Here is a 15198-nt window from a genome sequence, read left to right as displayed (position 1 = left end):
GTCTCTTGTAGAGTCAAAGTGTATCAATCCTACTACCCAGCTATTCCACTTCTAGATACTTCTCCAAAGAAATTAAAAAATATGTCCTCAAAATAGCTTACACAAGAATATTCATTTACTGAAGAGAAAAAACCCAAAATATGATATTCACACAAATTAATACTTCCCAGAAATAAAACATATGAATTGCATAATATATATGGATGAATTTTAAAGACATTATGTTTAGTAAAATAAGCCATATGTAAAATATTATATTCTGTACTATTTAACTTATATGTATTTCAAAAACAGGCAAACATTATCCATAGCAATAGATTCTGTAATAATGATAATAGATTTAATAGGTATTTCTTCTTTGGGATATTATATTCAGATTACAAAGTTTCTTTTGGCCTATTTCTGGCTGAATTTTGAAATTTTTCTGGCTAAGAGAAAGCATGCAGATTTAAAATATAATGCACTTTCTTTAGCAATTGTTTTATTTCCTATTATATTTCAATGGCATCAAAATTACTACTAAACCTATTGATTAAAAATAGTTTTCAAACAAACTTTCAGCCATTAAACTCTTAGTAATTATAATTTAAGAATTTATGGGAGTCTTAAGAGCATGAGAAGTTGCTAATTATTTTTTAAGAAACTCCAGTAAACTAACCCATTTCCCTTTATGATGTATGCAACCTCTCATTCATTACTGCATATTCAGCGTCAGGACGCAGAGTCAAAAATGATCCACTGTGGTACCAGCCGACGGATTCTGAAGCACAGGCTACACAGGTTGTTACTCACCAATTAGTATTTGTTGCGGTTCACTTTTTACTCCAACCCCTGCACTGGTACTAGCTGCAACCTCTACCCGGTATTGAACACCTGGGAATAATCCACCAATTACTACAGACCGAATGGCTGCATCCACACTTTTGTTGATATGAAATCGTGTTTCATTCCCCAGACACCAGATCTACAAAAAATGTAAAGTGAATAACAAAAGAAGATAAAATTATCCTTTCTGGTAATTAGATGAATATAACAGATTTTTTTGTTAGTAGTGATTAGTCTACTACCTAGGCTTAGAGAAGTATTTGTAATTGACATTTTTTAAAGCCTGATTTCTGCAGTCCGTGCGTGTGTCTTAGGGGAAGAACAATAAGGAAAGCTGAAGCTATGCCTTGTTCCTTTATATCTGATAATGAACACTGCATGCTCATAACACAGTAATTCCCTTAATGCCTCGAGAAACTGGTCCCTGGTTTAAAACAGCATTTGCATATGGATTAAAACATAAATTCTTCTGCTTAATTTACTTATCAAGATTTATTATATGTATAATCTATTAAAATATGGTGATTATGAGTTGTAATATTCAAAGTATGTAGGTGCATACCTAAGTAATTTATATTTCATTTAAGAAAATATTAACTTACACAGAAGTAGTTAAAAAGATTAATTGACTTAAGTTATAGGTATTGACTGAGAAGAAATTAAAGTGAATATTTACATTGACAGTAATAAATCTTCATATTGTTCAATGTACCTACACACACCTACACATGCATGAGAGCACAGTGGTGGCAAGTCTTTAAACACTGATGTGAGGGAAGCTGGACTTTTACCCCGAGTAAGAAATTTTAAGGCGTACTTTCTCCTGGGACATGGAGATCTGTTACTGTACAACGTGTGAGAAAACGAATGGCGCTATGTTTGCATATTTGCATTCCTATTAAATAGTGCTTCATATTGTGGACACACAAGGAACACTCAGGGTTGTTTTCTGAAATAGATAAGCTTCTGAAAGGATTTCTTTAAAATGATTCCTGTGAGTTATATATGACTTGGAGTTATACTATACCTGTGTTATTAATGAAGGAATAGTTAGTCCTTAACTAAATATATATTTTATTACCAAAATATGACAATCTCATATGAGGGAGAAAGTTTATAATTTATGACACAAATTATCATGGTGTAAAAAGAAATCAATTTTTAAGTAAATGAAAGTTTAGGATATTTAGTCCGAGATGATACTAAAGTAAAATTCTTACCCTTATTAAAATATACATACACACACAAAGACACACCATACCAGATTATTCTTGCTCTTAAAACAACGTATCCTAACACTTGTAAAAGTTTAGAATCTACATAATTATCTCATTTTAAAGTACCTTATTCTTCTATTTGTTATGCATATTTCTTTATAATGTGATGGGAGTAATTTTAAAAGCTTATGCACATTCTCCACATTTGCTTCAGTAAGTTAAACATTAATTTAGGAAAATTCTATTTTAGATTTATGATCTTTTTCTTAGATATAACTTAATTCACTCTGCAATATTTTGAGTTATATAAGTAATCTTAATTTCACCTACCAACTGTTAATTTCTGGAGTAAATTAGGGTGTCTAGTTTTCTATTCAAATGGGTCAATCTAGTATATTTTTGTGAGAATCATGTATATAACTATTAATAACAAAAATTATAGTTTTACATTTTTTGCAAGGTGGAATGAAGACATATTTTACTCTTACATAAGGTCTAATAATATCACCTAATCAGAATCTTGAAGTTTTCATCTTATGTCTCTTAAACATCACGTGATGGTGAAGAAAAAACAGATATATACTCTCTCTAAATAGCAACCAATTTAGTTGAAAAATGAGATAATCAACCAATTGTTTGTAAGGCAGTTGTTTTTCAAACTTTATTTTTTTAATGGCTGCCTTTTTGGAGTGAAATAGTTTAACAAAACTGAAGTAAACTGGCAAAAATGGAATTTAGGGCGGGAACTGGTGCCGCGCATCCTCCTCTCACAGCCCGACTCTCTAACCCCTGAAGCATCTTTTTCTGGGAACACAATTTCAAAAACGCTGCTAGAAGGCCTGTTACACAGAACTCTAATAACAAAATGCCACCTCGCTGTTGTGGTTTATTTGTGCACCTGAGTTTGTGTTGTCTCTGACCTTAGACTCACGTTCTAAAATCCTGTCCATTTGTTTCTTGAGCTGCCATGCAAAGATATAAAAATTAATTTACACTCAAATTTTAGAAGAGGAACATTAGAGATGTTCCCCATCCACGTGAACCTGAGACATCTTCGGAAACCTTCCTGTGCGAGCCTCCCTTCTTCGCGCAGGCCCTACCTTGTACTCCTGGATAATTCCGTTCTGATGATCCGGAGGGGGAGGGTCCCAGGAAACACTAATGCTTGTGCTATTGTGGCTTCCAACTGTCAGCACCGTGACAGACTGTGGAGGGGCACTTGGGGCTGCACAGGAAGTAATTAGAATAAACACAAACTGTAAGTCTTGGTGTGCATCAGTGTTCGTGCAGAATCTGAGTATGAAGACAAGATGCCTGAGGTTCTGGTTTTCAGCAGTTCTACATGTGCATGTAGTATTCGACAGTGACAGTTTTTATAAAATATCTTTCACATATAATGGGTGGATTTAAAGTAAGTACAATAGCTGTGATAATATGACCTGAATAATAAATTGAACAGTTAACATTCTACTATGTACCCAGCAGAGCTAAGTGTCAGATTTAATTCTCACAATAACTTCAGGAAGTTAGAGCAACTCTTATCTCAGCTTTACAGATAAGAAAATGAAAGTCTAGTGCAAGAGGTTAAGGCAGAATTTGGACACAGTATGTCCGATTCTAGAACTGTGATTCTTTTGACTCTAGCAGGTTCTTCCTGAAAAAGAAAACAACAAACAAAATACTGCTATAAAAACTATTCTGAGATGATGTGTTCCCAAATTTTATCAGCCATTACTTCTGAGTGGTGGCATTATCGACATCCTTTTTATTTCATTTTCGTTTGAGTTTAACAAATAAAAAACAGAAACACCGTTATAAATATTAGCAACAAAAAAAACATGTTTTCATATTGAAAAACATACTTGACTGATATAAATTGATGCATAATTTAAGCTTTCAGACTTATTTTATATTGATGTTTAAGGAATGTTGAAGTTATAAATGAAAACAGTGCCTGTTAGGTCAAATGTGACATGGACAAATTTTAATTTCTCACATTGTCTTCCTTTATGATTTCTCCTGTAGTCATAGTGAGAAAAGGCGAATGAGGAAAATTGTCTGATTTGAGACTGTAGCCTCTCTCATACAGTGAGCTAGCAAATACTAATTTTGCTGGAAAACATCAATTCTCCGTGAATCTCTGAGTTTAAACTGAAGGAAAAAAAATTAATATTGAAGTATTAAGAGTTAAAACAAAATTCAAAGGATTATTATGTAAGAGGGTCAATGTTTTCACAACTCTACACAGTTTAGCCCTTTGAAAATATATGCAATTGGATTGCAAAAGACATTTATAAACCCTATGAATAAAGTGTCCCATGTTTGGTAAATCTGTCATGGCCACACTTACATTCAGATACAGGCACACACACACCACATGACCACCCTTCAGTATTCGTCCGTGTGATAATACCGCTCCAAAATATGGCACGATGACATAAATCTAGTCATTTGTCAACCAGTTTTGAAGTTATTAAGTCGACTGCATTGAAAAGTAACTTCTGAGAACGGGATTCTCATTGGCCTTCCTGCTGGCTTGGACAGAACACGGTGCCTGCTCTCTGGCAGTTCAGTTATTCCTGTGCTCAGCTTCTTTCTAGAGACGTGAAAGAGCACAAATCGCCACTCATCGTTCCCCAGCACAGGACACTTAAGTTCCATTTGTTACCTCCAGAAAGCCTCAGAAATCGGAGAGGAACACACCGCGAACACTGACAAATGTCTAATCCAGAGGAAACGCCTAACTGCAGCAAAATGGATTTATGGAAATGCACTTCAAACACAGCATTCTGCATTGAATTACCCCGCTCGTTAGTACTACGGATTTTCAACAGAAAGGTAAAATGGAATAGTGATAACACCATTATTAATTTTTAGTCATTTTTCCTTTACATGTGCTAGAAGTAGATTAGCGATACCTCTACAAACATGCACTTCTGCCCAAGTCAGTTCACCACACTGTAAACGGACGTCAGGACAACATTCTCACTGTGTTGCTGACTATGAGATGTATATAATTTAAAAGTTCTTTGGTCAAACACGTACATGTTAGGATGAGTAACCTATATACATTTTCTTAAGGCTGTACACTAATTTATATAAAGTATCTTTAGGAAAAAGGCTTTTTTGTGGAAGTTATATACATAAAATTAGTAGAAAAACTGAAAAGGGAGGAATTTATTATACTTGGCATCTTTTTTTAACTTTTATTACAGAATTTATTACAAGCCTCTAGTTAAATGAAGGAGACCCTAATAAATGGACTGGTTGAGACCTATGTTTATTTCATGTTCATCACTGGTTGACTTTGAAGTGTAAACAAGAGGAGAGGAGGAGGAAACAACAGTAAGAAGAAAGCTATTGCAAACACGCAAGTGGCTCTCTGAATTAGAAATGACGTGTCAGACTGGCAGAGGCCACAGGGAAGGAGACATATAAAAGACAAGGTCATGTTTTACTATACCAAAAAAAAAAAAAAAAAGGGAAGTGACAATGAACAGCCTATACTCCTGAGTTTCCAGTTCCCTGTCTTTTATTGAAGCCAAGTGAGCCTAATCCACGCACAAAGATATATGAGGAAATATTAGAATCAAATTCCAATGTACTGACAAGCAAGATTTTGGGCAAATGTTTACTTACGAAAAATTCAAATTACTTGAACGTCTTTTTTATTTTTGAGTTGTCAGATTTTAGGGAATTCTCAGAATAAATAGAGAAAATATCACTTGCTGGAGTCACTTTTAAAGGTTTTCTTGCTTCTCTTTTAAGGAAGATGATTAACTAGAACTTTGACAGAAATTGGCTTCATTATAGTTTAAATTTGGTTAATGTTACAAATTTGAATACTGACCTTCTTCAGTAGTTCGAACTGTTTTAGATTCACTATCCATTCCTTGGAACTCATTAAAATAAGGTCGAACTTTAATCTCATAAGTCACCCCCTTTTTCAGATTGGCTAAGACGGCATTTCGTTCATTTGGGACTTTAGCATCTAAATTCTGCCATGTTGATGTAGCCTGCAGGCCTGAGGTTTGACGATACATCACTCGGTAGCCTTGAATAAACTGGGGCTGGCGATCAACCTGAAAGACATAGCAAAATGGTTTTGAAACCAAAGGGAAGTATCTTAGACAACATAATGGATCCATCCTCATTTCTCTTGTCCCTGCTTCAGTCCTCATCAATTATCATCTGAGTGACGCCTCGGCTTTCTCATTCACATTCCTGCTTCTTACATCCTCTTCCAATTCTGAGTTCACATTGCCTCCGTGTTATTTCCAAACTGACTAGAAAGACAACTCCCTTTCCTGTCTAAAATATTTCATGGTATCTAAGATACCTACTTTAAAAAAAAATTTTATTGTTATTCAATTACAGTTGTATGCCTTTTCTCCCCATCCCTCCACCCCACCCCAGCTGAACCCACCTCCCTCCCCCACCTCCACCCTCACCCCTGATTTTGTCCATGTGTCCTTTATAATAGTTCCTGCAATCCCCTCTTCCCACTGTCCCCACCCCACTCCCCCCTGTCCACTGCTAGACTGTTCCCAACCTCAATGTCTCTGGTTGTTAAGATACCTACTTAATTCAAATTCTTTGGATTAGCACAAAAGCCTGTCAAGACCTAGACCTGCCAATTTTTCTAGCTTTATTTCTTATCTGTTTGTTCTTTTCCTACATTCAACAATTCTTATTTTTGTGGTTGCATATATTATGTGCTCCTAGTCAGGGATTTCCTTTATTATCCCTTGTTCATTCATTAATACCTTCACTCACTCAAAACAGTTTTGGAATTCCTACCAATAAGCACCAAGAATTTTGCAAAAATCTGGTGATAAAAATGGAAACTGGCAAGAGTCAGTCCCTGCCCTCACGGTGTGTGGAAGCCATGTGGAAGATGGGCATTGTCTAATGATCACCCAAACAGTGTTCAAGTTGCGGCCATAACAAATACACATAGGTAAGTGTTGTGACTGAGATGGACAAGGAGCTAAGAAAGCCTAGAGCAGAGAGGAAGTTGACTGAATCAGGAAGGGAAGATGAAGTTTGCCTGAAGAACAGTGCTGAGATCTACAAGGACAGTAGGATTCATCCCTTGGCTGAAGAGCAACGTGTGTACAATTCCTGTGGGTGGGGGAAGTTTATGAGAGAGATTAAAAGTTGTAGAGCTAAAGCTTGTACCCAGCGATAAATATTAAGGTCTTTAATTCACTTACCAGTAGTCCCACTACTGGTACAACTTGACAACTTTCTGATCTTTTTATTCATTTAGTGTATAGAGGATAAGCAGCTGTTTTTAAATGAAAATCTGAGATTTTGAATCTGAAAACTCGTATCAAATAGAAATTTGAAAGTTTTTTGTTCACTCATAAATACATAAAAATGAATACATAAAATGTAAGCTAAAATGAAACATGTTCTCATGAAACATGTTCTCTTTGTACATTTATGAAATAATCTTTATTGGAGTTTTACCATTCTTTTTTAATTTTCAGAGAGAAATGGATTTTTAGCTGTTTTTAAATGTCTTGCCATGTTTCTGGAAATGCTTCGCAAATATAATTACCATAGTACCTTCTCCAATTAATATTCCATACATTATAGTTTAATAGTCATGTTCAATAAAGCCTTTAACTTGACATAATTCACAGTCAAATAAAGTGCAAAATCTAATGAAGAAGAGGTGGAAGAAACTCATTTTTGGAAGGATGAGGAGAGAGAAAATAGAATAGGTAATGATAAAAATGGCAATTTCAGCTTATTAAAATATCTTTATCCAATTAACACATTAAAAATAAAAGCTTTTCTTTCATGTATTAACTTCTAACTTCTTTTGACTTGCAGCATTGAATTTTTTTAAGTAAATGTAGAAAATTGAAAAGCAGCAAAAAGCAGGTGGGCAACGCTAGAACCAACTGCAATGACTAAAGGCCCACCCTGTTACTGACCAATCAGTAGAGACCATGACCCTGAAAGGGCGCACCTGGAGAACTAATGACTGTTCTACTGCAACCCTCCGTAAGACCTGCCCTAAGATTCCAGTCTGCAAGAGAGAGATACAAGCCTCCAGACAAAGGAGCCCACATGCATGCTCTCCCATGCCATTTCCTTTCCCTTCTCCTTCCCCTGCTTTCCCCACTGCCCTGCGTCTCCTAAACTCTAAGGCAGCTGACAGCTTGTCCCAGGCTAATCCCCTGAACCAGTCCCCAAAGCCCATTTTTCTCTAACTTCTCAGTGAACTAAGGCAGCCCAGCCTCGGCTCTCCTGTTGCTTCTCCCATGCTAAGTCCTTCCTTGTTTCACTGCCCTCAGCTTTAATAAACATGTCCTCATAGAACCGCCTCCGCCCCCAAATTTCAGTCAAAATACAATGGAGAAAGGAACATACTTTTTTCCTGCCTTCAGAATGTCCAAGTTAGAAAAATTCAAGGATCTGGTGAGCATGAGCATGTGAGTTTCTACGGATAGCGAACTCCAGTTTCACAGTTGACTTTCAACTAGTAAGAATCCTTCACCCGCCTGGCAGCTTTCTACCCTCAGAGATTTTCTGAAATTTGTGCTACTTTTGCATGAGGTCATGTCATGAAAAAATAAGTCCATCTCTGATGCCAACCTCATGGTCTTTGAACGCTCATCCGTGCCACAAGTTTGTAACACAACGTATTTTTTTGAAAAGCAGAAGTTGTTCTGACATTATAAAACAAGGCAACTACAAAGAAAAAAAAATAAATTTATGGGATCCAAAGAGAGATACCCTTCATCAAAACTGTCAGTGTTCAAAAAAATCACTGTAGCATATGTTAAAACAACATTAAGCTTGCATTTTATAAACTTCTCTGCATTCACTTTAAGTGAATTTATATACTGAAAGAAAGACATAACTCACAATAATAGCTTGTTAATACTGAAAGAAGCAAGCTGTGTTTTTAAGAAGAACATTAAGCAGCTGTTTCCAGATGAAGGGAGTCTGTAAATCAGGGTAAATTGGTTTTATCCATGTTTGGCTTTCATTAATTAAGTGTTTTAGGGACTTTATGAAGCTAATGTTTACTAGACAATATTGCCTTGCTCACTTCAGTGTATATTGCCTCTAGCCAGTATTTTCTAATGATCTGCTTAATAACTAAATAGTTTAACTGGATTTTGTACAGTTGCAATACATTCTTTTCAGAAAAAAAATCTGTTGTTACAGGTGGAAGCAACGATGAAAATGCTGAACACTGCCTTTGGAAAAATAGGTGGGATTTTTATTGGATATGCATTCTACACCATTGACTTCTGAAGCACATTTTGACAGGTGGTCATTTTCAAGTTAAACCATATGCTTGTTACTAGTTTTATTAACATTTTGATTATGAGTCTGGACATAATTCCATGGGTTTATTGAATTTAAAAAATTTTTATTTTCTGAAACATGAGTAAAAAAAGTTGTCTTAAGGACAAAGTGAAAAGATGAAGAGAGGTTCAGTCTCACTTGAGTTACAGCTTAGCCTCTTAAACTTTCTGAGTCTCAGGTTACTTAAGTTGCTCAAGTAATACCGATGTTAGTACAAGAGCACAGGCACAATTAAATGACTAACATAAGTTAAAGCCTTGGCAAGTTTTAGTGATGCACAATGATAAAGCATCATTGTTAAGTATATACCCAAAACAGGGGGTCCATGTGTGATCCTCAAAGCAACACTTGCATTGAAATATTTAAGATGCTTAATATTTACCTTTCTATTTAAAAAAACCCCTTAAACTGAAAATTCAAAATAAATGTTCTCAGGTGGGCTTGACTAAGCTTGGTGACTGATCTGGATTTAGCTGAGTTCTGAAACCAGTTCACCAGGGCATTCTTTCAACTCCAGTTGTTATATTTAAGGGGCAGAGGGTCTGTGATTCTTTTTGTCCTTGAACCAAAACAACACACACACACACACAGACATATATACACACACCAGAATAAACTTTTAAAGATGGTATTATTTTCTTTATAAAACAGTCATTTTCTTATACTTTATGCCTACCCTCATTATAAAAGCAGTCATTTTTAGAATGTACCATTCGCTAACTATTGGTGCTTCAAGATTAGCCTGGTGGGGCATATGGATTTTTTTTTAGTACAAACAACATATATGTTTGGTAATAGAAAGAATCCTGCTAACCATTGGTAAATCACTTCACTTGACCCCAAATATGAACACATGGGCTGGGAAATATATTTCTTCCCTCCAACCCAACACATCTGTTAACTCAACCAATATGTTAATTTAAAGAACATGCACATTTAGCAAGTTGAAAATGTGACATCAAAATAAAATAGTTGGTCATAATTTCTTTGGTAACCAAACTTACCCCCCTCTGGCTTTATTTCACTACATTTACCTCTCAACTACATGCTTATCTCGTGGGAACAATAGCCTGTGATATAATTGAACACTTTGCTTTCTAAAACAACAAAAAAAATTGCATGGAAAACAGAGTTAATCATCCTGCAGATAGTTATTGAAAGGGTATCTCAGAAATGATGCTTTGCTCTGAAAAACCAGAAATTACAGATTCCAGACTCTCAGAGGCAAAGCTCATAAGGGAGGGAGACACAAAAACTCGAAATGACAAGCTTCTTGGGATATAAAGATGAATATGACAAGGTCCCTCTCCTGAAAAAGCTCGAAGGCTACTACTGACCTGCAATTTTGATCTAATTTGATTTATTCTTTTTAACTCAATGACTTTAAAGTGATTAACTTCATGAACATAATGACTTTGATTCTTATCCAAATAATTCCCACATTTAGAAGCAGCTTTAAAAAGCCCGTTCAAAACTCCCAACAGAGCAGAGAAGACCTTTTCAATTTAGTATAAGGAAAAATCTGCTATTAAAAATACAACTGTTTCCTTGGCCTTGTTAGTTTTCTTCTAGTCAAAGACACAGAAAGATGGGAGAGGCATGGCAGATAATACTGCTACTGTGCCGTTGGGAGAATTAAGAGCTCATTATGCTCCCTTCATGGGAGCAGAAGAATAGAAACCATTATGTGCCACAAACAGAGATGTCTATGTGAAATTACATCACAAATAAAATTAGAAACAATGTAATCCTAATGATAATCACTCTTAAAATATTATACACTTCATTTTATGTTTATTAAAGTATTGCTCAATTGGGTACTCAGGGGCCAAAAATATGAGTCATCAGGCCCGTGGTCTGGTATAAGAAGTAACAAAATGCCCCAACTAGGATCATATGTTGAAATACCACCATTAAAAGGCCTTCCATTTGACTACATATTTGTCTACATTTCAGAGCAGATTTGAAAGCAGATTTGAAAGTTTTTAAAAGCAGATCTGAATTAAGGAAATGATAAGGTACTTCTATTCTAATAAATAATGCCTCCATGTTTCCTCAAAGGGAAGCAGATGAGAGTTAGTACCTTTTCTGGTGTTTGAGGATAGAGTTAATCTCTTCCTCTTTGATTGAAACCTCTCTCTATAGGGTGTATATATATTTGTTATGGCACCTATCCCTGTGTACTGTCATTAAAAAGTTACCTGATTCTCTCAAATAGACTTGTGTCTCTTTATATAGAACCCCACACATCTAGCACAAAATTGGCTCTCAAAAAAGGTTTGATGAGCCCTGGCCAGTGTGGCTCACTTGGTTGGAGCGTTGTCCCATAGAACAAACGGTCTCGGATTTGATTCCTGGTCAAAGCCCATAACCAGGTTGCAGGTTCGATGCCTGGTTTGGGCATGTATGAGAAGACAACCAATGGATGTTTCTCTCATACCACCTCTGTTTCTCCTTCTCTCTTCCTCCCTTTCCAAAAAAAAAAAAAAAAAAAAAAAGCAAGAAAAAAAATGTTCTCAGGGGAGGATAAAAAAAAAAGGCTTGTAGATCTGGATTTGTTCCATGGATTTATTATTGAGAGGACACTGGAATAATTCTATTCATTGTGTTTTATACTTCAAACACAAATTAAGAACTGATGTAAAACAACCAGTTTTTTCCTCAAATTCCTTTGTTGAGGAACTTAATGGGTGAAGTAGTTATTTCTTTAAAACACTTGGAGGAAGGGTAATCCAGTTTTGTTGTTGTTGTTTTCCTATTTGTCATTCTTCTAAAACAAAACCAAAAAATAACAATAATAATAGAGGCATAATCATAAATATTTTGATTAAGATTATAATTAAAGTGGAAATTTTCTAGGTATCCTTAACTAGTATGTCCATTACTTGTACAATATACAAGATCTATCACATAAACAGAAGGCTTAAACAGTACATGTTTTTCTATCATCCTGATGCATTTCCTCATGGATTTTTAGAAATTATAATAGGGAGATCCAGGGAGCAAAGGAGAAGTTGGCACTAACTATATGAGGCTCAGAGAAGATTGTCTTTCTCTTCTCAAAACACAAACACACACAAAGACTCAGGCATATGCACAAATGTTAGTATTTTTGATATATGACTAATATGGTTATTTTTATGCTATTTGTTGTTCCCACTGAAGTGGCTACTACGTGGTGAAAACATTTTGCATTTTAAAATGAAAGTGAACCCGTTGATATTTATTAATGCAGTCAATTGAACACTTTAGCATATATTAAAATATTGATTTATTTCTTAACATTCATTAATTTTTAAATTATATGACAAATTTTAAAAATTATGTATGTACATGTTTGGTGCTGTTAGATGAGATTCAGCTAAAAGAAAATAAATATGTTTGGTTTAAATTTACAAGACATCTTCCTCAAAATTATAATTGTGCTTCAAATAACACCATTAAGAAGGTAAGAAACAGAAGGGTCAATCTGAAGACGACAGTTGGGAATAAGCACAAGTCCATTTATATAAAAAAAAGAAGAAGAAGAAAAAAAAGAAAGTAAGAAACAGATCACAGATTAGGAGGACATACTTACAAATCATATGTAAAGAATTCTTGCAAGACTATAATAAGAAGATAGACAACCCAATTTAGGAATGGGCAAGTAATTTAAACAGGCATTTCTCTAAGGAAGATATAATTGCTCAGTAAAAACATGAAAAGATGCAAAACATCAGTAGTCATTCAAGAAATGCAAATCAAGACCACAATTATATACCACTTATCAGTCACTTGAATGGTTATAATAAAAAAGACAGATGATAACAAGTGTTGGTGAGAATATGAGTGAATTTGCAAGAATGTGAAAGGAACTAGAACCTTCAAATATTGGTGGTTGGAACATAAAATGGTATAACCACTTTGGAAAACATTTTGGCAGTTAATTCATCCCATGTTAAACAAAGCATTATCATATTACTCAACAATTCTTAGGTAAATACCAAGGGATATGAGAACATATGTTGACTTGTACACAAATGTTCATGAAACCATCAGTAGTAGAAACAACTGATAAATGGATAGGCAGACGTACGTGATATATCTGCACAATGGACTGCTATCAGCTAATGAAAGGAATGAAATATCGATACATGTTACAATAGGAGTGAACCTCCCAAACACTGTGCTGAATGAAAGAAGCCAGGCACAAAAGAGCATATATTGCATGTTTCATTCCTATGAAGGGAACAGGCAAATCTACAAGACAGAGAGTAGATCAGTGCTTGCAAAAGGCTGAAGGAGAGGGAAAGGAGGAGTGACTGCTAACGGGCACAGGGTTTCACTTTGGGATGATGAAATGCTCTAAAGTCAGATTTGGTGATGGCTGTGTAACACTGTAAGTATACTGAGAAACACTGAGTTGTATCTTCTAACCCTGGCTTATGAATTATATCTCAATAAGGATATTAAAAGTTTCAGAAGACAGAGGTTGTAACATATTGCAAGCAATCATTTTTTCCTATATGTATTCTTTTATCTACTGAGTACTTTTATTTTTGCCATTGATTTCACCTTGATTTTAAATCGTAAGGGTTTTTATTACTATTTTGGGGTTGTTTACTTGTTTTTTCTTTTTTGTTTTTGGTTTTCCCTTAAAGGAATCAAAGAACCTGCTACTAACGTGGCCTTGGGAAACTTACCGTCCACGTGACTTGAACAGTCGTGGGAGTCAGTGCGACTGGAGTGTGAAGGCGGACAATGACCTCGCCCAGTTCCTTCTGCACCTGTCTGTGGTCCACTCCTTGTGCTGGCGGGCTGATATCTACAGGCAGATAACCGTTCCCAAGTTGTAAGAGTTCACAGCAAAATTCCAACATATATTACACATGCCGATATTATGCCATTAGAAATCATTACAGGGGAAGATAAAAAGTCTTTGTGACAAAACATTAAAGAATATTTATATACATACTATAATGCTAGAACATAATTTGAATGATTGTATTTATTTTCATTAAAATATTAATAAAATACTATGCAATCCCTTACCCCACTCAAATACATTGGTGTGGAAGGTCTTATTATTTTTTGATAAAAGAATAAAATATGTGCTGTAAGACTTCTCTGGAAACATAAGTTTTATGCAATATTGAAAGACTTCCTTGAGTGTTAGTGGGGTAATACTGAAAACTGCTGTTTAGGAATTTATTTAATACTTTATCCCAATTAGTAAATTGTGTGTTCTTACTCCTTGACCTATTTGGTCTAGGAATGTGGAAGAAAAGTAGTTAGAAGGACTGGAAAAATGAATCATATTACTAAAGGTAAATGAAGTGAGGGAAAGAAAGGGAAGAAGTCCCCTAAATTCACAAAAAATACTTTTGAACAAAAAACTTAGAATACTGATAAAATGTCCTAAATAATGAAGTGTGAGCAGTGCACCAATGCCTGACGAAAGGTGATGCAGCTGCCATTTGAAACTGTTGCAGGGGGTGGGGAGGAAGGAAAAAAAAATATTTGCAGTATTTAGAATAATATACCCTCAGCCATATGTTCTGGCTTCTTATTTACCATTCACTTAGAAACTCTTCCATTGTACCATACAAGGGTTTGTAGTCTATGTTCCTTAAAAATATAAATTATAGTCATTCAACTCCAACAAATTGATATCAAACACTGAGTTTTACACATACTCAAATCAACTTCTTTAACTGGTATACCGTAATATTAAATTGAATTTTTTTCTGCAACTACCTTCTTTAAGGAAGGAAGTCCAATTTAAATTGATTTATTATCTTAATCTTGCTTTCTTCTATTTTCTCAGGACACAGTGCAACAC

General features: G+C 35.1%; 1 protein-coding gene across 12 annotated transcripts in view; it reads right to left on the bottom strand.

The window, feature by feature from the left end:
* ROBO2 (roundabout guidance receptor 2) overlaps nucleotides 1-15198 on the bottom strand; it is a 1283870-nt gene that overhangs the window by 66834 nt on the left and 1201838 nt on the right. For all 12 annotated transcript variants that reach the window (XM_071220606.1, XM_071220604.1, XM_071220607.1 and 9 more), the window contains exons 14-17: nucleotides 14060-14181; nucleotides 5893-6124; nucleotides 3143-3267; nucleotides 793-964 (exon numbers count right to left, since the gene is read on the bottom strand). In XM_071220606.1, the coding sequence (XP_071076707.1) occupies nucleotides 793-964; nucleotides 3143-3267; nucleotides 5893-6124; nucleotides 14060-14181 (651 nt within the window). The remainder of the gene's footprint in view (nucleotides 1-792; nucleotides 965-3142; nucleotides 3268-5892; nucleotides 6125-14059; nucleotides 14182-15198) is intronic.

This window comes from Desmodus rotundus, chromosome 2, assembly GCF_022682495.2.
Source record: "Desmodus rotundus isolate HL8 chromosome 2, HLdesRot8A.1, whole genome shotgun sequence".
NCBI lineage: Eukaryota > Metazoa > Chordata > Mammalia > Chiroptera > Phyllostomidae > Desmodus > Desmodus rotundus.
This window is presented reverse-complemented; position numbering and strand designations above follow the sequence as displayed.